The sequence below is a fragment of the Manihot esculenta genome, chromosome 14 (genome assembly GCF_001659605.2).
Source record: "Manihot esculenta cultivar AM560-2 chromosome 14, M.esculenta_v8, whole genome shotgun sequence".
NCBI classification, from domain to species: domain Eukaryota; kingdom Viridiplantae; phylum Streptophyta; class Magnoliopsida; order Malpighiales; family Euphorbiaceae; genus Manihot; species Manihot esculenta.
The window spans coordinates 22,264,751-22,289,319 of NC_035174.2; the positions used below are offsets into that span (position 1 = coordinate 22,264,751).

General features: G+C 27.5%; 2 protein-coding genes across 3 annotated transcripts; one reads left to right on the forward strand and one right to left on the reverse strand.

Annotated features, from left to right (window-relative positions):
* Positions 1 to 1,601: 1,601 nt before the first annotated feature.
* On the forward strand, positions 1,602 to 11,102 carry LOC110599708 (subtilisin-like protease SBT2.5). Of its 2 annotated transcripts, none has more exons than XM_021736245.2 (11): positions 1,602 to 1,947; positions 2,305 to 2,495; positions 4,067 to 4,211; positions 4,325 to 4,719; positions 5,242 to 5,337; positions 5,435 to 5,507; positions 6,343 to 6,628; positions 7,305 to 7,630; positions 8,222 to 8,489; positions 9,211 to 9,492; positions 10,480 to 11,102. In XM_021736245.2, exons 2-11 carry the CDS (start codon positions 2,323 to 2,325, stop codon positions 10,884 to 10,886), a joined length of 2,451 nt encoding a protein of 816 aa, XP_021591937.1. In that variant the 5' UTR covers positions 1,602 to 1,947; positions 2,305 to 2,322; the 3' UTR covers positions 10,887 to 11,102. The 2 variants fall into 2 exon arrangements, with proteins under 2 accessions (XP_021591937.1, XP_021591938.1); XM_021736246.2 differs by lacking the exon at positions 1,602 to 1,947 and adding an exon at positions 2,061 to 2,178.
* Positions 11,103 to 16,877: 5,775 nt separating this feature from the next.
* On the reverse strand, positions 16,878 to 22,761 carry LOC110600566 (lysosomal Pro-X carboxypeptidase). Its single transcript, XM_043950726.1, has 9 exons — positions 22,360 to 22,761; positions 22,021 to 22,207; positions 21,762 to 21,895; positions 18,824 to 18,936; positions 18,449 to 18,716; positions 18,211 to 18,363; positions 17,981 to 18,060; positions 17,851 to 17,900; positions 16,878 to 17,034 (listed from the first exon to the last, which is right to left on the reverse strand). The coding sequence occupies exons 1-9, from the start codon at positions 22,759 to 22,761 to the stop codon at positions 16,898 to 16,900; spliced, it is 1,524 nt and encodes a 507-aa protein (XP_043806661.1). The 3' UTR covers positions 16,878 to 16,897.
* Positions 22,762 to 24,569: the final 1,808 nt, after the last annotated feature.

A 24,569-nucleotide genomic window follows, 5' to 3' on the forward strand; every position in this document is an offset into this window, starting at 1 on the left:
AATATAAAATTTCTCTGAAATATGAATAGTTTAGGTATGAAAATAATTGTTACTCTATTTTTAACCAAGTAACCATAGAAAATTCTTATTAAATCCATATAATTTAATAAAGGACTATTGATTTAAATATTTTAATTTTTACAATCTAATTTAAAATTAAAAAGTTAGTTCAAATTTTTTTATAATTTTAAATCATAATTGATGAGGGTGTATTTTTAATAACATAGATAGATAAATTGCAATTGATATCAAAAAATTAAATATTTATATTTTAGTGATTTTATTCTAATCTTTTAATTTTAATAATTTAATTCAAATTAAAATCATAATTTTATTCACAATGTAATATTTTTTTATTATTAAATATAAAATCTATTTCCATTTAAAAAAAATATAAAATCTATTTAATACTTAAAAAAAATTTATCAATACATAAATATTAACTAAAATTAATTACTCTTTTCATTTCATCATTTTTTTTATTAAAATGAAAATTAGGGGACTAGAACGAGACCTCTCAATTTACTCAGATACATTTATCATTAAATTAAATCTGTCAGTATCTCTTAATATTTTTAATATAAATATAATTTAAAAATTAATAAAAAAATTATTTTTTTACTGTATAAAAAAATAAAATAAATAAAAATTAACGAAAAAAGTAAAAAAATATTTTTAATTTTTCACCTAATCTCTTAATTTCTTTTCATTTTCATATATAGTAAATTATTAAAACATCACCCAATTAATATAAATAAGAAAACTCCATCAATAGAGAATTCAACAATTTTACTCAACCATCGATATCCAATAAATTTCATGATGCATGAGTCAAATAAAACCTAATAAGTTAAAAAATTGCATAAAATCAGTAAAATGGGTAAAAATTTATTTATTTTTTTTAAAGTTAAATGCTCTTTACTTATATGTCAAATGGAAAATGTATTTAATAATAAAAATCACACTTTTTAATTCTAATTTTAAATTAAAATAAAATTTATAAAAATATTTTAATTTTAAATGAAATTATCAAAATTAAAACGTTTTGATAAACTCAAAGGTCAATTGCCTTTAATAAATGCAAAGATAATGGAGAGAAATTAGAAAAGGCGAGTTATAATTTTAAGCACTAACTGCGTGGATAGAGATAGAGAATAGACAGATTCACTTCTCAGGTGGCGCGTGCATCAACAACTTCATGCCTATTTTAGTCATATTAAAGTCTCAACCGTTTCCATCCACTCTTTCCCCGCCAAATATTCTCTTTCCTTTCCGCTCTAAAAAATAAAAATTTATCTATATACTTTATTTAAAGATTCCTTATTTATAAAATTATTAAATCAATTATTTATTTTCTAATTACAAATTTTAAATTCCTATTAGTTAATTTTTTAAAATTTTATGAATATTTTAATATATTTTTTAAAATTAAAAAATTAATTAATAAATTTTTACGTATTAAAAGAATTAATAATATGTGTATTTGTTTAAAGGTGGAAATAATAATAAAGAATTAGAGAATAAAAAAATAAATACTTAAATGATTGAAAAAGGTCACAATAATAATAATTTGTCTACGTCTCCTCCATCATCTTCGGTTCCCTGTCTGTAGTCTGTACCTCTGCATGAAATTATTTTATTTTATATTGAAGAAAAAAGAAAAAGAAAGAAAGAAAGAAAGAACCCTAACTACCTCACTGAAACAGTAAAGCATCACTTTCCTTCTCTCCCTTTAATCACCATCAGATTTGCCTCACTTGATCTCCATACTCCATAGTCCACAATCCATACCCACAAACACAGAGAGAGAGATAGGAGAAGGGGGAGGGGGTCTCTGTCTCTTTTAATGCTCTCTAATCCAAATGCCATTTGCTTTCTTTTGCTTCTTTGTCAATGCTCTGACTCATCTTTTCTCTTTCTGATTTTTGATTCCTTTCTTGCATTTCTGTAAGTGCTCATTTATTTATTTATTTTATTTCTTTATTGGGTCTTTTTTTTTTTGAGTAGCTGAAATGTGGATATCTTATATATTCTTGGCTTGCTTGGATTATTAAAAAATGTGGATTCCTTTTTTTTTTTTTTTTTTTATTAAACAAAAGAATTTTGTTTTTGATGTTTATGCGTGAAGCTAAATCTTTAGTTGAGTTTAGTGATCGAGCACTGGAACTACCGTGTGTGGTATTCAAAAATCTGATCTCTTATGGAAGTCTTTTTTATTAAATTCTTCTAGTTTGTCCTTAGTTTTATCATTACAAAGCCGCTGCTGCTGCTGACTGAATTGTTTGTTGTTGTGATATGGAGCAGATCTTCGAGTAACTACAAATGGTGGTCCAACTTTTGTGCTCAGTTCTTGTCTTGTTGCTCCTCCTGCCTACTGGGAAACCAGAGATTTATATTGTTACTATGGATGGGGAGCCTGTCATAAGTTATAAAGGAGGTGTCCCTGGGTTTGAGCCCATTGCTGAAGATTCTGATGAGAAGATTGATGCCACCAGGTATTGCAATAAGTGTTACTTGTGATTTTTATTTTATTTTATTTTATTTTTGTGTATATTATGTTCTACTGTATTCGAGTACCATGTAATGCCAGCTAGCTTGTGATTCCTTCACCATTTTTCCATGTATGGAACTCTTGACGTTTTGGGTTTGGCTATGTTTTAATTCTTCAGGTGGGATCTTCATTATGGACGTCTACTTGTTGGATTATGTGCTTCTGTTGATCAATATTTATGTCTGTTACACTATTTCAATAATTGGATTAGCTTTACTTAGCTGCTTCAAGTGTCAAATTTCTCATATGCAAGCTTCTCTCAAATTTTGGTTGTCTAAACTAATTCTCAGTGCAGGGGATTTATTCCCCTGACCTTTTGATAATGTGTTAAATGTGATCTAAGTATTCTTAGCTACTATTATTCGTCTTCTGTATGTTTCTTCCTTAGATATATGAAGAAGTCTTCTAAAATCAAATTGGTTGGAGCGTAGTTGAAAAAACATTTGGAAAAGAAAGTTATATTGGACAGTATTGAAGGAGCATAGCGAAAGAAGCGATGTACAAAAGTAAACTAACTCCTTGGGCTGCTATGGAAGTACTGTCGGGTTTCAAAGTAGCACGACCTAATTACAAAATTTCACTCAATTTAGCACGTCTAGCATATTTTTTCAGTTCTGGAGTCTATGTGAACTTGATATAATCCACAATGTATCTTTACATAAATAAGCTACTACTACTTCCAGCCAACACCCCCCCCCCCCCCCCCCCAAAAAAAAAAAAAAAAAAAAAAAAGACATGCTTTCCTTTTTTATCCATCACAAATGAAAGGCCATTTTCTTTTTTGAGATGGCAATATATTTATTAGCTTCCTAATATATCCCTATTTTATATGCATTGCAAAAGTAAAATTTATGAGTTTTAAGATTAATTTAGTAATGAAGCAATATGAATGGAGGATAAATAAGAAAAAACAATATAGAGCTTATTATTTTAACAATATTTTATTAATTTATGTGAAATAACAAGTAGGCTGGTCATTCTGCAGAGTTATATGCCCCAAGTGCCATCCTTTGGAGGTTTCAGGGTAAATCCTACAGTATAGTTTATCCCCTGTCTGAGTTGCTATCCAATTAGTTACTTGTGTTAATTTATCTATATTGATGTATGCATGTTTGTTCATTCAAATGACTTGCATACTTCATTTGTTCAGTCATATGAACTCTATACCTCAAGTTTGTTACAGTTTCTCTGCAGCTAGTTCATTGTTTTAAAGGAGGTTGTTGTGAGGCCAACATTGCAGTCTGCATGAACTATGAAAGAATCTTCTTCTTTTTATTCTAAATGGCATTTATCTTTTAATTGACAGTCCATGCTTCTTGTTTGACCAAACATATGCTTCTTGCTTGACCAAATATAGATTTTTTTTTTCTGTCCTGTTATTTTAATCGGTATTACCTTAATGTGTGCATGATCTCTTACTGCTTTATGTTGTGTTTTTGTAATTGGCCAGTTAATTGAATCAGTAAATTAATTCCTTCTCATCTTTTCCCTCCCTGTTCTTTGGACATCATTCAGTCAATTGGTCACATCCTATGCTCAGCATCTTGAAGAGAAACATGATATGCTTCTCGGTTCACTGTTTGACCATGGAGCATATAAGAAACTCTACAGCTATAAACATCTTATAAATGGTTTTGCTGTCCATATATCCCCTGAGCAGGTGCAACCTTAATATTCTTCATATTCTCTCTTTTTAGTGACCTTCTTAATTGATTGATATATAGTTATCCTTTTACTTTCTTATTCCCTTACATTGTTCCAACAAATTAGTAGGCAGAAACCCTGAGGTGTGCCCCAGGTGTGAAGTCTGTGGAGAGAGACTGGAAGGTGAGGAGACTCACAACACATACTCCACAGTTTTTGGGGCTTCCAACTGGTGTCTGGCCAACAGGAGGTGGATTTGACAGGGCTGGAGAGAACATTGTGATAGGATTTGTTGACTCTGGAATTTATCCTCACCATCCAAGCTTTGCAACGCACAGCACTAATCCATATGAGCCCCTTCCAAATTACAGAGGAAAATGTGAAGTTGATCCTAATACTAAGAAAGACTTTTGCAATGGAAAGATTATTGGAGCCCAACATTTTGCTGAAGCTGCTATAGCAGCTGGGGCATTCAACCCTTCTATTGATTTTGCTTCTCCCATGGATGGTGACGGACATGGAAGGTTAGATCGCATGCATTTCACATTACAAAATCCATGACAAAAGTATGCTGCCATTCGATAATTTTATTTTGAATTTTGCTTTACTTTATATTTTTTGTGTTGCATTATATTAAGTTGTAGTTTCAGAAAACATCTATATTTATCTATTGTGCATATTTTTTAGAAGAGAGATTGAAATCACTAGTGGAGAAACTCAGCAGTTAGCATGCCAACTCATTAGGAAAATTTAAAGATAAATGTCTATATGAATGCATGCTTGTGCATATGCAAATAAATGTTATTGTTTTTCATTCGATGAAATGATTAAATAATTTTGACAATTATTTATCATCGTGGTAATCATAGAATTCTGTCTCTGTGTATGTGTGTGTATCATCAATTGGGATAATGTGTTGCTTTTTCTTGTCTTTCTAGCTGCAGAGTTGTTATGGGATTAAGACTGAAATTTAACTCTTTTAACAGACTTCAAATGGAGCTTTATATTTGATACAGTTTCTCTGATTTCTGTGTGATTAATACCAGCCATACAGCTGCTATTGCAGCTGGAAATAATGGTGTTCCTGTGAGAATGCATGGCCATGAATTTGGGAAAGCAAGTGGGATGGCTCCTCATGCTAGGTGATGATAATAACTTTTGCTAGTGAAGTCCAATTTGAAAATTTTTATTATCATTTATTTGGTGTACCAACTACCAAGTGAGATTATTTTTCTTCAGGATTGCTGTGTACAAGGCACTCTACAGGCTTTTTGGAGGCTTTGTTGCGGATGTAGTAGCTGCTATTGATCAGGTGTTCAATTATTTCATGAAAACTACGTAATAAAGAAGGATATTGTTATTGTTGTTGCTTAATATGTTCTGGTTCTTTGTTTTTTAAATTATTATTATTTTTTTTGTAATATGTTGTGATTCCCCTTTTTTTTTTTCATAACTCATAGTTTTTTCAGTGAATATTGCCTATCACAGTTGCTGTGTTATTATAATATAATTTAATCAACACCTTCAGAATTCTCAGATTTTGTTGGCATTGGCATTGGTACTTTGAGAGAAATTGCTTTATGTACTTGACTATTTTGAAGTGTTATAAGAGGTACATAGATCTAGGCACACATACAATCACACAATCATATCATAAGAGAAAGAAAGAAGAATTGACACAAGATTTATGCAAGGTTTATGTCCACGGGCAAGATAGAGCTAAAAGTTCCATTATAATGGAAAAAGAGTAAGATACAAAATTTCAGAACTCTTAAACCCTAACCACAGTATGTTTTCTGAAATTCTCACAGTATTATCGCAATGGCAGAAAGTGCAATATTTATACTGTTCTATGGCTTATCTTCACTTTTGAGCTGAATATATATGTAAAACATGTGATTTGGTTTAGCCATCTTATGTTGAAAGTAAAAAAATAGAGACATGGAAATTCTCAATATATTGGTTCAGAAGTGCTGCATTCATATCAGCTATCAATTATTACTAATACCTAAACCAAATGGGTTATAAGTATTATTTGGCCAATAAATTTCGCATCAGTTTTGGTAGTTGGATGTTCATGGGTTTACTTCAAGCTGAGGGACTTCTATATTTTCTTCTTTATATTTTCTGATTTCATTTCTGAACAGGCTGTTCATGATGGCGTTGATATACTCAACCTCTCAGTGGGACCTAATAGCCCTCCAGCAACCACCAAGACAACATTTTTAAATCCCTTTGATGCTACCCTACTTGCAGCTGTGAAAGCTGGTGTATTTGTGGCACATGCTGCTGGGAATGGAGGTCCCTTCCCCAAAACATTGGTTTCTTATAGTCCTTGGATAACATCTGTGGCAGCTGCCGTTGATGATCGGAGATACAAGAACCATCTAACCCTGGGAAATGGAAAAATCTTAGCTGGAATTGGATTGTCACGTAAGTTTCAACATTGACATATTTGTTTCTTCTAAATTAATATCCTTTGGGAAGAGGTGTTGCTTAATATGAAGGACGCTGTCATTAAATGTGATGGCCATTCATCTTGTCAAGCTCATCACAATTTAGGTGCCTTGTGTTCTTGTGTTATTCTCCAGACTGTATTTAGCTTCCATAGTTCTATTCAATTGTTGTATGCTCCTCTTTTTTAAGTGAACTCAAGTTTAGGAATGCTATTGAATAAGTTTTAGCTTGATAAACGAAAGAAAATGTGCCATAGTTTCTATTAGTTTGAGACTGAAGTAACTTTAAAATGCTACATGAGGTGTTGGTTTTTTGGGAGGAGAGGAGAACAAGAGTGTGAATGAGACTGAAAATGGTCTAATGATTATATTAATCTGTTGGTATTTATACATTAAAATATAATTGAAAATTCAAATAAAATCATAAATAATCTAAATTCTTAAATCTTAACAATCTAATTTTAAAACTTAATCATGTGATTTAGCCTAACAACCATAATTCAAAATTTGAAGACCAAGTGAATTATTCTAACACAAGGGATGTGGCACTCATGTGCCGCTACGTCATTGTATTGTGTTAAATTAAGCCTGTTAATGTCATCTCTTTGATTTACCTTTGGATTATAAAACTAATACCCAACTGATTATTGCAGCCTCTACACATCCAAATCAAACGTATACCTTGGTTGCTGCAAATGATGTATTACTGGATTCTTCAGTAATGAAGTACAGTCCTTCAGACTGCCAGAGGCCAGAACTTTTGAACAAAAACTTGGTTGAGGGGAATATTCTTCTTTGCGGCTATTCCTTTAATTTTGTTTCTGGTACTGCATCTGTCAAAAAGGTTTCAGAAACAGCCAAGAGTCTTGGTGCAATTGGATTTGCTCTTGCTGTGGAAAATGTTTATCCAGGAGCCAAGTTTGATCCTGTCCCTGTCGGTGTTCCTGGGATTCTCATCACAGAAGTCCCTAAATCAATGGTAATCTTCTTGATTTATCTTCTAGTTTCATTATCTCATGGACCTGAAAGCCATTTACTTTGTTAATTACATAATGAACTTGGAATATTTGAAATTCGTTAGTTTATATATATATATTTTTCTTCATAATTTTTGTGATTTTTGAATTGCATGGTGCCTCCAGTCTGCTATATATTTGTTCAAATAGCCAATGATTATGGCCGTATCCCAAACTGTTGTTAGCAGTTTTGCTTTACCTGCTATTTTAATTTACAGCCAGTGCTTCTTAGCGAATTTTTGAATTACATGGTGCTTCCTGTCTGTTATATAATTACTCAAATAGCCAATGATTATTGCCATATTCCAAACTGTTATACATAGCACTTTTGCTTTACCTATACTTTAATTTACAGCCAGCGCTTCTTAGATTTCTCAGATGCTTTATAGAAATGCTATTTTGGTTGTTGATTAGTTCCGCGCTTCAGCGTCTACTGATTTTGCTCTTGCTTCTTCCCCCTTCTCTCCCTCACAAAGCATATATTGTGTTTATGTTACTTGTGATTGATTCTTATAAATATGCATTTTAATTCTTGGGCACAATTGTAATTCCAGGATCTCATAGATTATTACAACATTTCTACACCAAGAGATTGGACTGGACGAGTGAAGAGCTTCAATGCTACTGGAAGCATTGGTGACGGTTTGATGCCTATACTCCATAAATCAGCACCACAGGTGGCGTTATTCTCTGCTCGAGGACCCAACATAAAAGATTTCAGTTTCCAAGATGCTGATCTTCTTAAACCAGATATCTTGGCTCCTGGTTCTCTTATTTGGGCTGCTTGGTCTCCAAATGGAACAGATGAGCCAAATTATGTTGGTAAAAATATATCAATCTCGGTCTATACTCTATATTAAAGCCTTAAGTTATAATTTATCATAAAACTTGGTCAGTCTAAGAGTAGAGTAACTGAAGGAACAGGAGTCCTATTGACTTAATATCACTTAGCTTGGTCACTTTTAAAGAAGCTAGAAGATGTACACTTGAAATCCTCTGACTTGGAACTCTTGTAGCTAGATGATGAATTCTTGGAGCTAGAGATGACAATATTTGACCAAATATCAATACCTTCAATGAAATAAGGTCGAAATCTGATCCAAACTTTTGAAGGTTAATTAGGTCATTGCTCAACTATATGAATGACCTCAAATAATTTAATATTCGAATAAAAAGTCGCAAAAGAGCATTGACCTTCAAATATGGAGAACATCAAAATAATTGTTAATAACTTCACCAATCTGGAATATTTGAACTGATTACCTGTAAGTTGACTTACTGAGTATCTGATCCTAGCCTATCTAAACTGAAAGTGATCTGACCTATTGCTACCTTCACTTGAATCATTTATGCTACATTTTGTGCGAGGAAGTAGAATATATGAAATTCAAAATCTCCCCTTTTTTTTCCCTACCTTCTTTGGTATGAATTTTAAAACTCAAAAGAGCTTTCGTAAAGCAAAGATAAAGGAATAAAAGGGTGTTCTGTTGTGCTTCAAGAAATAATTATATTTGTATAATATGCATTTAACTTTTTGGAGCAGGAGAAGGATTTGCCATGATATCTGGTACGAGCATGGCTGCACCCCATATTGCAGGGATAGCTGCGCTTGTGAAGCAGAAACATCCTCATTGGAGTCCTGCTGCCATCAAATCAGCCTTAATGACAACATCAACACAGCTGGACAGAGCAGAAAGACCTCTTCAAGCACAACAGTACTCTGAAACCGAAACCATGAAGCTGGTAACTGCTACGCCCTTTGATTATGGGAGTGGTCATGTTAATCCAAAGGCTGCTCTGGACCCCGGACTCATCTTTGATGCAGGTACCTTTGCTTCTCACCCTTGATGTGTTTCTATGTGCATACATAATATATACATAAAATAGTTCTTAATGGTATGGGATGCAATTTAATGCTAAATTAGCCTAATAACATGCAGCTATGCAAATTAGGCAAGTGATTTTACTTTGAACTTTCTGAAATACATCCCCAAGTGGGTTAGTCACAGATTCATTACCAGAAGCAGTAGGTTTTTGCGGATTGGCCAAAGATTATCTCTGCAGTCAGTTATAGATTTATTGATTTGGATGACATGACATTGGTCATCATGAAACCTTAAAAGATCTTAAGTTCTGATGTTTTCCCTAATTTAACAACAATTTAGGAGATGAGAAAGGTGATGATATGAAAACAGAATCTGGAAACATGGCTGAAAATATATACGAGTCATAAAGGAATGTGAAGCATGTTTTCTGAAAAATGTCTTCTCTCACTTGGTAAGAATACATAGATTGGTTTCAACTCAAGCCTCAATATCTACATTGGTGAATTTTTATTAATACTCAATTATATATCCACATATAGCTCATGCTTGTTTCCTAGTGCAGTGGGCTTGATCTTGAATTTTGCGCCCTTTTTCAATATAAATTTGATTCATAAGTTACTGACTTTGCTTGCATTTTGTGTGAAAAGTTTGAAAGCTCGCTTGTGCAGTAAGACGGGAATCTAACTATTGGTTGTCCATTGCAAAAAAAAATAAAGAAACTATAAATTTAAAGTTACTATATCATATTGTACTTGTGAACTGAGTTTATTAAATTTAGTTTAGCAAAGAAAAGTAGCATCATCCTCTCAAGCTTGAATTTATTCATAATAAAACTACCAAATGGTATTTCACCCAGCTGCCTCTAAAAATTTGTAATGCACTCCATTTCTTCTCTCAATTTTATCTTCTCTCCATATAAACTTAGCCATTCAATTTAGTGCCAACTGAACAATTACCAAAACGACATCCTTTTGCTCTTTTTGTAGGTTACGAGGATTACCTGGGATTCTTGTGCACGACTCCTGGCATTGATTCCCATGAGATTAAGAACTACACAAACTCTCCTTGCAACTACACCATGAACCATCCATCAAATTTCAACGGTCCATCAATCACTGTATCCCATCTAGTGAAAACTCAAACATTTACTCGAACAGTCACAAATGTTGCCGAGGAAGAAACCTATGTGATCACAACAAGAATGCAACCATCTATCGCCGTTGAAGTTACCCCATCAGCAATGACACTAAAACCTGGTGCATCAAGGAAGTTCTCCATCAGTCTCACCGTGCGATCAGTGACCGGAACATATAGTTTTGGAGAGATATTCATGAAAGGCAGCCGGGGGCACAAGGTAAAGATCCCAGTGGTAGCTATGGGATACTGGCGATAGAATGAGTTACTTGGTGATCATCTACATTAAAGTTTTTAAGGTTTTGATATTCTTTGCAACATTTTGTAATAAGATACAAGGCTAGATGTGTTTGATACAAAATATATATGTGGAATAGTTGTAAAGGTAACCAGTATAAGGGAGAGACAGACCACTAGTTTCTTCCAGGTATAAGTTTTACTAATTTCTTTAGTAATTTCATTACTTTTTTCTCCATGAGGATTTTCTATTTCACCTTCTTTGTATCATTATTTTTCTTTTTCTTCGCCGCGAGATTTTATGTTCTTTATCCGATTCAATCGAGTCAAGACATCCGTTGATGTATTTCTACTTCATTAGCGGCATTATAAATCTTCTACTTGGCCTTTCCTCTTGGAAATATTTTATAGTCCGACTTTAAGGCCGATATTTTTTTTTAAAAAAAAATGGAGAAATATATGATATTTTCTTTAAAATATTTGAATTATCACCAGAGTTTTGATTATAGCATTTGATTGGAGGTGATAACGATAATAAAAATTATAAATTCATTTTCATTAAAAAATGAGCTCTAAGTAAGAAATTTTTTCTTACTCTATTATATGGGTTTCGATTCATGAAAACTTGTAAAATGAATTTTTTCTTGCTATTTAGGTTAATTAAACAGTACGTCTCGGAGTTAGAATTCAAGCATATTACTCTACTTCTTATCCTTTTGTGAATTTGGTTATGCCCATTATTCTTTGTCTAAATTAGATTTTTTACTTGTTATTCTTCAATCCTTATTTAACCTACCAAGATATCAAAATTCAAACGAATTAACCTGTTTTAAATAAAATCAAATTCAATATCTAAGTATTTTAAAATATTAAAACTACAAAAATGTGCATATTATCAAAGTATGTTCTATACTTATAAAAAGCGAGAAAATTCTAAATATAGTATTTTGCCAATGGAATTGTTTTTCTTTTATTTCTAAAGGTCTTACCTTTAGAGTTCCAGCGTAGGAGGCCTTACTTTTAGAGTTTTTACTTTGAAAGTGTGGCCGTAGGAGGTCTTATATTGATGGTCCTTCCTTTAGGAATGTCTGACCTTGGTGGTCTTTCTTTTAAAATGTCTAAATATGGTGGTCTTCCTTTTAAGATGTCTGACCTTAACCTTAGTAGTCTTCCTTTTGCACGGTTTGACCTTCGTAGTCTACCCTTTTAATCTTGAGTTACTCTTTCGGTCTTGCTTTTTCGGCCTTACCCTTCCAAGTTTGCCCTTTCGACCTTGAGCTTGCAGGTCTTACTCTTCTAGTCTTGCCCTTTCGACCTTTGCCCTTCTAGGTCTTGCGCTTCCGGGTCTTGCCCTTTTGAGTCTTGCCCTTTCAGCCTTGCTCTTTTGTGTCTTGCTCTTCCAACCTTGTTCTTCCAAGTCTTGTCTTTAGGTCTTGCCCTTTTAGGTCTTGCCCTTTTGACTTTGCCTTTTTGGCCTTGCCCTTTTGGGTCTTATCCTTCTAGTCTTGCCCTTCCACTATGGTTTTTTTCTTTGTAATAATATTTAGTAATGGGCATGTAATGTTATTAAAGGATTAGTTTTGTGCAATGCCTTTAGTGATGTTTTTGAATCCCAATTCCAATATGATCTCTTTTGTGTAAATGTTTAAAATACTTATGTTTATCAAATTCTGTTGCATGTAATTGATTATTGTACCAGTGTATTTGATAAAGGCTTTTAGTACAGAGATTACAAATACTATCTATTTCAATTCAAATCACAGCTAGGGATGTAAACGGATAGGGTACCGCGAAAATTATACTACCCGAATCCGAACTCGATTTATATTAGTAATTTCTGAATCCGTTCCGAACTCGATTAAAAATTAATTTAAACTATCCGAATCCGTTCCAAACCCGATTATTATTATCCAAATAAAATTCGAATAAAATCTGAATCCGTTTAATTTTATATATTTTAATTAATAATTTATATAAAAAATATTTTTCATTAATAATTTTCATTTAAAAAATCTAATATTTCTAAAGAATATTTAAATTTAAATTTTTAAATAAAAATATATAAAAAAAATTATAAATATTATTGTAAAATATATTTTTTATATTAAATTAATTATTTATATAAACGGGTTCGGGTAGTGGGTACCCTGTACATAAAATCCGAATCCGATCCGAACTCGCAACAGATATTATTTTTAAAACCTGAACCAATCCCAAACCCGATTATAACTATCTAAATCCGTTTTATTAGGGTTCGATCAGATCGGATACTCGAAAATACCCGATCCGTTGCCATCCCTAATCACAGCTGACCAGTCATTATCTTGCACAATATACCACTGCTTTTCAAAAAAAAATTCTTTTAATACTCGAGAAAATTAAAATTTCATATAAATTGCAATAAAATTATGAAATAAAATGAAATTCATTTTTCATGAATAAAAATATTATATTTATATACATACACACTCGATAATAAAATTTTTTTTTTTTAATGGTAAAAAAATAAAACTTTAAGAAAACAAAATAAGTGTACAAAGTCGAGAGTCAAGTTCGTCCGATTACTACTTTCAAATAAAACTTTAAATTTATAATTTTAAAATTTTCACTATAACACAACATTTTATAGTTTTTATAGGAACTAAAGAGCTCATCCTATTGAATTTCTGCTGTGTCAATATATATATGAATGTGATCAAGAATATAATTTGAAAAAAAATGAGATAATAAGATAATTCTTTTAACTATTTTTTAAAATTTTTTTTTAAGTATTTAAATAAAAATAAAATCACTAATATTAAAATTAAGATAATCACTTTACTACCTTATTTTTTAAAATAATTAATTTATTGGTAATCATTTCATATATCTTATAAATTTTATCTTTTAAATTTCAATTTACTATCTAATATTTTAATATTATGCTAATTATTTTTTATATTTTTAAATAATATTTAAATTTGTTATTTCGTATCTAAAAATTTTGATATATATATATGAATCAAAATCTATAAATTTAAATGGTAGATATGTTAAAAAATTATCAAACATTTAAATTTGTAAAATACAGAAGATTAAAAATTTAAGATAATAATTATTTAAATATTAATTAATTACTAAATAAATTTAATTGAACTCAAAAAATTAACAATTTAAATCTAATAATATGATATTATGATAATTGTTTTAATATTTTTAATTAATATTTAAATTTTTATTTTAATAATTTATCTTAAAAAAATTAATCTATATATTATCAAAATTATTAATTTTTAATAATTACCAAATAAAATTATTTGAACTCATAAATAAAAAATTTAAACATATATTAATTTCAAATGATAAATATTTAAAACTATTTTGGTGATATATAAATAATTTATTAATTTAAAATTATTTAAATAATAAAATTATTATTTATTTTTAAATTTAAAACATGATAAATAAATAAATAATCTAAGAACATAATCCACTATCTCAATTCTCCCTCTTCCCACTTTTATATATATAGTATTGATAAATTATGTGTAAAATAAAAAATTTATAAATTTATTAATTATAATAATTTAATGAAATTATTATTTAATTAAATAATTTTTATTTTATTTCTTTTTTTTGAATCTGAATTTTTATTTTATTTCTAAATATAATACATCATCAATTTTTGATTCTCAATATAAAATAATTTAATTTACAATAAAATTTCAATAAATAGAATTTAAATATTAAAAAAATATTCTATTGTAAAATTTAATTAAAAATTTCTTCGATCAATTTAAGTTTAAATAGACCAAGAATATAATTAAATAATTAAATAAACATTTTTTTAAATAATAACAAATTGTAATTATTTTTTTAAAAAAATTAATATAATGTATAATAAAATTTCAATACAAATAATTTAAATATTAAGAGAATATATTTAATAACTATAATTTAAATGTTAATATATTTTTTCAAATAATTTGAATTTAAATAGAATATTAATATATTAAATAATTAAACTAAAATTTTTTAAATAGTAATTAAATTATAATTAACAAAATAAAAAAATATATATATAAAATAAAGAGTTACCTTATTATAGTTTTGATATTATTTTTTAAATGATAAATATAAAAAATCTAAATATTATTCATCTTATTATAGTTTTGATATTGTAATTAATAAATTTAAGCATATTTTATATATTTAAATAAAAAATCAATTAAATTAAAATATTGAATGATAGTAAATTTATTTTTAATTTTTTACCAATATTTTAAATTTTCACTGATTAAATTTAATATATTATTTTAAATTCTATTTAAAAATATAAATAGATTATTTTAATAATTATCTAATATTTTGACATAGTATTCTAATAATCTTAATTTTAAAATTAATCTAGTTACATTTCATTAATTTAAGTATTTCTTTTAGATTTTTTTAGCAAATTCCAAAATCAATTTACGGAGATTATAATTCATAAATTTTATTATAACTTATAATTAAATTTAAATAAAAATTAATTACATTAAAATAATAAATAATAGTAAATTTATTTTTTATTTTTTAATCAATCATAAAAAAATAATTATGAAATTTATTAATATTATAATTTTAATTTAAGCAACAGATTAGGTTTTTAATTTATTACGTTTTTTAAAATACAATAAATTTTAAATTCAAATGAAGAATAATCTATTTAATTTAAAGTTTTTGAATATTAATAAATTTATATATCTTATTATTTTTTAAACTAATTTCTAAAATTAATTTAATAAATAAAAATATTCCTCCTATAGTATAAATAAATTATAAAAATTAAAAGAATCAAAGATATTTAAGTGAAATTAGTTTTAAATTATTAATTCACTAAAAAAATTAGTGATTTTATGTACTTTTAATTTTAATTTTTTTATTTCATTAATATTTTTATTATTCATTAATTAAATTTAAATTTTTATTTTAATTTCTATTTTTAATTTATTTGTTAAAACTCTTCAAATTTTAATTTAATTCATTAAATTCCCTCTTATTTATAGATGAGCCTGAATTCTTTTTTTTTTTTTTCTCAAAAAAACTCTTTCTCTTATTATTTATATTCCATTTTTGTTCTCTCTTCTTTTCTCTTTATCTCTTTATAAAAAAAATATATATATATAAATTCTCTCTCTACATAAGTTTTATAATTGTATAAAAGTATTTTCAAATTTTAAATATTAAAATATTATTTCATACAAAATAAAATAATAATTATTTAAATTTCATTTTATTATAAATATGTATATATATATATTAAAAAAAATCGAATCGAATCGATTAGTGATAATAGTGTATTATTTTCAATAATATAGAGAAATTAGATCATATTAAAATTAAAATATTCTAATTAAATTTTAAAATACTAAAAATAAAGTGTAAAAAATAAAAAATTTATTAAAAATTTAAATCGATCAAATCAAATCGAATCGAACTGAATCAGACCGATTCGATTCAATTTCTGATCAAAATCAATTCGATTCAATTTTTGTAAATACTAAAATTTTAATTTTTAATTTATTTGGTTCGATTTAATTTTGAATCGAACTGATCAAATACTCACTCTTATCATTAGAGATTTTAGTTGATAGCATGGGGAGGATACCTAGTTCATTGAGAACATTCATAAAGGATATTTTGAAAGGAAATTTTAAGCAGCATTGTCCGCAAAGAACAAACTTGTTCGACTGATGTACATTTTGTTTATGTTGAGAGGTTTCTTCGTCTTTATTTTTTCTACCAAGCCCAAAAGTCTAAAGCACAACTCTTTTGACCGTTGTAATTTCTTATTTCTAATTTGAGACCATTAAAAAAATAACTAATTAATAAATCTTTTAAATATTTATGTATATTTTAATATAATTTTTAAAATTAATATAGATCTAAAGTTTCTATATAACACAAATACCAAATAATAATTTTATTTTAAAAATATAATATATCACAAGGAACAGTTTCTGCATTTTGATGAATTTATTTATTTAGAAAACATTACATTGAATATTCTTACTAATGTTTGTAGGCAAGAAGATCAGCGTAGTACTTAGCAATCCATGCCTTAATTATCTCAACTTCTGTCTTTCGTTGCTTGATTAACCACTGCGGATCAGTTGCTTCTGCTCTAAGCACATCCAATGCATGAGAACCTGCCATATTAACCCCATTAATCAATTAATTAATTGGCTGTATCGCAATCAATTTAACATACTAACGCAAAAAATGAACCAAAAAAAAAAAAAAACAATATAATAGCTTTTAAAAGCATTGATTCAAAAAAAAAAAAAAGCTTTTAAAAGCAAAAAATTAATACCGCTTAATTGGAAAACAGATTAATTTCTCTAAAAAAACTTATCTGAATTTATTTTAGTATGGATTTAAAATATAAATATGTAAATTATTATTTATTTTACATATAAATAAAATGTATTATATGTTTATTATGAAAAATTTACTATTTAATTTATGAGTATTATTATTATTAACAATTTAATATTTCGATTTTGAAAAATCTATTAAAACGTTCTTATTTTTTTTTATCTCGGTTAATAAAATAGTCATTCAATTCAATTCTATCTATTTTCAAAATATAAAAAAAGACTAAATTATCCTCCTTTATGGAGTCTCTTTTTCTTTTTCTTTAAGGAGAACGGCGAGAAAGAGGAAAACCTATTTTATTGACAGAGAAAAAATATAAATATATTTTAATAAATTTTAAAAAATACAGGAACTAATTAGTAAATAATAACAATGCTCAAGGACTAAATAAGGAGTTTATTGAGGATAAATATTGAATTTTAAAAATTTTCTTTCTCATTTTTCAATTATTTTTAACGAAAAAACTAAAAAACTATTTTATTAACAAAAAAAATTTTAATAAGTTTGTAAAAGTTATAGTAATTAATTTATTAATAATAATAATATACAACGAAATAATAAATCTCTTTACCATGCATTATACTTACCATTGACTGTGTAGACGGCAAGAACTGTATCAGATATGTTTTGTAGTATCCTGTCACATTTACAAGTAGAAATCAAATTAAACCAAGCTAATAACACAATTAATCAAATATAACTTGTGTTGCTATATACCCGCCACTACTGTAAGGATCTCTAAGTCCATTGGAGAAGATAATGTTGCTGCCAAACCTTTGGAGAATTAATTTTATATCCTGAAATTAATTACTTGATATAATTAGTAAAGCTTAACCACCACAAAAGCTTCACGTTTCTATCAAAAGAGTTTGATTTTTTTTAAAAAAAAAAAAGAATTATCAATGAGTTCTAATTAATATAATAATAATAATAATAATAAATCTTACGTTGCCTCCATAGTATGTGGTGATCCAATGAGGCCTAGGTACGACACCAAATTCCGTTTTGCATTGCTTGATACGACTGCTTACTGTAAAAGGATAAGTCTGGAACATGGAGTTGTTGCTTATGCCTAGTGGGATCACCATCTCACTGCATGTCTATAATTTTACACATATATTTTGTTTCTTGAGTTGACGGTGGGTTGGATTTAGGTTAGAAAAGAAAATATATGATTGTTTATACCTGCCATTCCCATCCCAAATCTGTTTGAGTTAGAGTATCGTCATCTGTTTGAGTTAGAGTATCGTCTGGATTTACGTAGCATCGACTAGTACCAGAAGAGGCAACAACACCTGCAAATATTTTGCTGAGAATATCTTTCCCAAAAGGACCTTCATCAATGGCGTCACATATCATATTAACTGGATAATCTGGTGGTGCATCATATTGGGCTGCATCAGCGTATATGGAGATTAAGAATTGTTTAAGATCTGAAGGATCTTTGAGGGGACTGCCATGGGGACAAAAGAAAATGTATCTTTAGTTCATATTGAGCATACTAATCCAAACAAGAAAATCTATTATGGCAGATTAATTGAGAGGAAGTTGTGTGTTTACTAGCAAGTGTTGAATCTCTGGCTAAGAATTGAAAGACCATTTGGCTGTGAAGCCACTTTATCAATTTCACCCCATGATTTCCGTATAGTTTGGTAGCAACTCTCGCTAGCTTCCTGCAAATTATAGAAATTGACTCATAAAAAAAAAAATTTTGGATGAAACTTTTGTAAAAAAAAAAAAATAAATTCAATTTATTACTATTCATAAAAAAAATTCAAGATAATGGAATTCAATTTAAAGTCTTTCATTTTCAACAAATTAATAATAAATTTAAATTAATTTAATTTCTCCTTCATTATTATCATTTGTAAACTAAACATAAATTTATTCTTGTAAATAACAGTTGTTTTTATTACATTGAAAATGTTTTTAAAAAACTATTATTAATATTTTTCAGAATATTTTAAAATCTAAATTTTACATAAATTTTACCATTTAAAAAATATAAGTTATGATAAAAACTCTTTCTTTTTCAAAAATTAACAAAAAAAATATAATAAATTTTTTAATATTAATTATAAAAATATTAAATATTAATACTTGATATTAAATTAAATTAAATTCTTAAAAAAATAGTTATTAATTAAAAAGTACATATATTTTGAAGTTAATTAAAATAAACAAAAAATAAATAATAAGGGGAAAAAAAATTCTCAACAGCTAATTAAATAATTTTAATATAAATTATTTCCTGTAAAATCTTGATAATTTTGATAAGATTTATTTTTAAGTTTTTTTTCCAATTTTAATAGATTTAATTATTACATTGTTAGTTTTACTAAAAAAATTAGAAAAAAAAATATATATTTCTTTTAAAATTCTTTCAAAATCAGACGTTTTAAATAAGGGAATTATGAGTTTTACAAAACTTATATTTAAAATATTTATCAACTCTTTTTCACTGTAATTGGAAAACTGCATGGAAATGCATTGCGAATAGTATCATTCAACTTTATATATTTAATAGGTATTGAATAGTGATGTGGACAGTTTTTGGATCACACACTGAATTGAAAATCCATATTAAATTGTGTGAAATTGAAAAAAATCAATTTATATATATATAATATAACTTTATATATGAAATATTTGAGAATTGTATATAATATATATTAATATTAATATTGTTATTATTTAATATTAAAATAATTATTTAAAATTCACTATTTCTATTTTATTATATTTTATTTAAGGTAAAGACAACAAATTATTACTTTATATAATTTAATTATAATCATAGATTAAAAGTAACGGTTTAAAATTTATTATTTCTATTTCTACTGTTAAATATAAAGTAATGAATTAATTATATATCTCATATTTTACTGAATACAAAATAAATTTTTTTATTAAAATATATTATTATATATATATATATTCTTAATTTTTAACATATTCTCAATAAAATAAATTAGAAAACAATCACTACTACATAAATATATTTAAAATAACGATTATAAATTATTGCCTTATAGTTTAATTGTAGTTATAAATAAAAAATAACAGATTAAAATTCACTATTTCTATTTCTGTTATATTTTATTGAAGATAACGATAAAAAATTATTGTTTTATATAATTTAATTGTAATCATTAATTAAAAATAACGATTTAAATTTATTATTTCTATTTCTGCTGCTAAATATAAAGTAATGAATTAATTATATATACCATATTTTACTGAATACAAAATAATTTTTTTAATTAAAATATATTATTATATATATATATATTCTCAGTTTTTAACATATTCTAAGCAAAATAAATTAGAAAACAATCACTACTACATAAACATATTTAAGGTAACGACAATACATTATTGCCTTATATAGTTTAATTGTAGTCATAGATAAAAAATAATGGTTTAAAATTTGCTATTTTTACTTCTGCTATATTTTATTTAAAGTAACGATAATAAATTATTATCTTATATAATTTAATTGTAGTCATAAATTAAAAATAACGGTTTAAAATTCGTTATTTCTATTTCTACTGCTAGATATAAAGTAATGAATTAATTATATATCACATATTTTACTGAATATAAAATAAATTTTTTTATTAAAATATATTAATATATATATATATATATATATATATATATATATATATATATATATATATATATATATATATATATTATCAGTTTTTAACATATTCTCATTAAAATAAATTAGAAAATAATTACTACTATATAAACATATTTAAGATAATGACAATAAATTATTGCCTTATATAGTTTAATTGTAGTCATAGATAAAAAGTAACGGTTTAAAATTTGCTATTTCTATTTCTGCTATATTTTATTTAAGGTAATAACAATAAATTATTGTCTTATATAATTTAATCGTAGTGATTGGTTAAAAATAACGGTTTAAAATTCGCTATTTCTATTTCTGCTATATTTTATTTAAGGTAACAACAATAAATTATTGCCTTATATAGTTTAATCGTAGTCATAAATTAAAAGTAATGATTTAAAATTCATTATTTTTATTTCTGCTCCTAAATATAAAATAATGAATTAATTATATATACCATATTTTACTGAATACAAAATAAATTTATTTTGTAAAATATATTATTATATATAATACAAAAAGTAAATACTCTTTATAACAGTTTTTCATAGTATTAAGATAATAATTTTATAAACACTAAAAAAATTCTGAATTTTATAGTGAATAGTTATAATAACATTTATTTATCAAATAAAAATAATTTAAAAACTAAATAATCTTTTAAAAATTTACTAACTTATAATATTATCAAACTAAATATACATTTATTAAGAATAAACCAATTTTCACCGGTTTGGTTTGATTATTTAATTATGAATGAATAATGGTCTAGTAATTTTCTTGTATGTTTACTGAAGAGAGACTTGTAAGCTAAAGAGTGATGAAAAGGGAGAGAATGTTTAAGTTGGTTTGTATTACCCTAAAATCCTTGGTGACAACCCAAAAATAAGCATCTTGCGGTGTGATGTTATCAAAGTAAAGGAGTGGAGCTGATGATGCCAGAGCTCCTAAGGCAACATGGGGATACTTTAGCCGAAACCATGAAGCCAGCACTAAGCCAAGAAAGTAAAATAATAATATAAGTAATTGTAAAAATGGTTAAGTAGATTAAACAAAACGATAGCAAGATGTAAATAATTTAACTGGTTTTATAAGAAAAGGAAAAGCAGTGACTTACTTCCTCCATATGATCCTCCAATGACTATTACAGGAGAATATGGGGCAGAGAATTTCGTCTTTAAATAAATGAGAATCTCAGCATAATCTGCTAAAGCTTGAGCAGAGTTGAAATGGCTACGAAGGTTTGCATTTTCTAGAGCTTTTATAAATGATCCGAATGGTACAGATTTCCCGTAAAATCGGTGCTACATATACCAAAAGAAAGATGGCAAATCCATTAGCAGTACCCAATAATTCTTTAGAGTTGTGGTATATTGAGTCTGACACTTGTTAAACCAATTGACAAAGAAAATATACACAAAAAAAAAAGAGAAGCTAGCTTTTGTGTATCGTATACCTCTATAAACACCACAAGAGCACCGAACTGGGCAGCATTTTCAGTGAGAAATCCAATAGAAGCTAGATCATTATCAATTGGTGCTTCTGCTCCAAGGTATGCAAAGATTGGCGCACTAACATTGGCACCACCCCAGTACTTGAAATTGATAAAATATCTTTGCTTGAAGGTGGTGTAGCTTTCAGGCCTATAGTTGAAATGATCAAGAGTTTGAGTATAATAAAACGTCTGGAAGTCGTCTGACATGGATGCTCCCGATGTCTCAGGCAGTCGTCGGACTCTGCCACGCAGAGGATCTAACCGAGGAATAATATCATAAGGGAATGCTGTATTAAATGAGAGGAAAATCAACAAGGAAAAAAGTTTAAATGGAAGCCTTTGAAATTGCAATGTTGAGCTCATTTTCCAAGCAAAACGTGAAATTTTGATTAGTTTTACTTTAAAGCCTGTACCAATAGGCACATCCTTATATAATGTGAGATCTTCCTGGCATGGCATGGTGGATACAAATTTATTATATATTTAAATAATTTTTTTTTTTAAAACCGGAAATGGATTGAGAATTGGAAGAGTAAAATTTGATATTTTTTTATATTTATTTAAATTAATTCACCACCAAACTAAATCTGTGAGTGCAATAAATATTTTATTATCTATATATATATTAGTACATATTTTAATGCTTAAATTAGAATTATAATTTATTAAATATTTAAATTTTAAAAAAATTATGATGATTAAAAGTATTAATCATATTATTGATTGATGATCAATTAATTTTAAAAATATAAATAGTCTTATTTATTTTTTATTATATTTTAAGTTATGCATTGTGGTCTAAATTTTTTTTTTTTATAAATGTTACGCTCAATAATTTAAAAATTATATTATTATTTATATAAATTTATATTTTATTTTGGAGAAGATTTTTTAAGGGAATGAAAGGTTTTTCGAGATTTAAAAATCTTGAACGGCTGTTGGAGAGAGAACGAGGGTTTTTAAATTAAGATTTTTTGAAATTTTTTTAAAACTTTAAAAAACATTCAATTTCAATTTAGGGTGATCATTCGGTCGGATTAATTTAAAATCAAATCCAATTGAATAAACACAAAATTAAAATTTTAGTATTTATAAAAATCAAATCGTACCGATTTTGATTAGAAACTGAATCAAATTGAATCAGTCTGATTCAATTTGATTTGGTTGGTTCCGATCGATTTAAATTTTTAATAAATTTTTTATTTTTTATATTTTATTTTTAATATTTTAAAATTTAATTGGAATATTTTAACCTTAATATAATCTAATCTCTCTATATTATTAAAAATAATATACAATTATCACTAAATCGGTTCGATTTGATTTTTTTTATTTTTTTATTAAAACCGAACCGAATCGAAATAACTAAAATTTTTGAAATTAAAAATCAAAACGAACCTGTAACGACCCGAAAATCGGACCGCTACCGGCGCTAGGATCCGGGTCGACTTAAGGCCGCCGGGACCCGTAGCAAGCCTGACATATAACCTGTGAACCTGTATAATCCCATACATGATCAACAACATGCATAAAAATTAAAACTTTTCTTTTCATAAATATCAACCAAACTCAACCTGTGCATAAATATGAACATAACTTCGATCCCTCTGTGGGATCTCATCTGTGCCCTAAAAGGGTAACATAACCTGTGTTGAGCTGGTTTACATAAACATCATCAAGTCTCTAAGATCATGTATAAAAAGGGATACAACATTCTATGGTCAAGCACACACTAACATCCATAAAACTCATTACATAACTATACTGTACTTTTACATTACAATTTGATCATGTCCATTACTAGCTATTACATAACATGACTTCTTTACTCTATCCGGACTCCCGCTCTATACTGTACCTGCAAGCCTGGGGGTAAAGGGAGAGGGGTGAGCTAAAAGCCCAGTGAGTAGAGCTAGTAAAACACGTTAACACTATGCTCTATGAAATGCATCATAACACAAACAATTCACATAAGGGTTGGGTGAACTTGTCACCAAAAAGTCCAAGTTAACTCTGTGCCAGGCCGTAGCATGGGGGTCCTGGTCTTCCTGTCATACATACATCACTTACCATTTTCCCAGGGCCTCCTCTGGGCTCCTGGTCTTCGAGTCCCATAACCGTACCTTACTCTGTGCCAGGCCGTAGAATGGGGTCCTGGTCTTACTGTAACT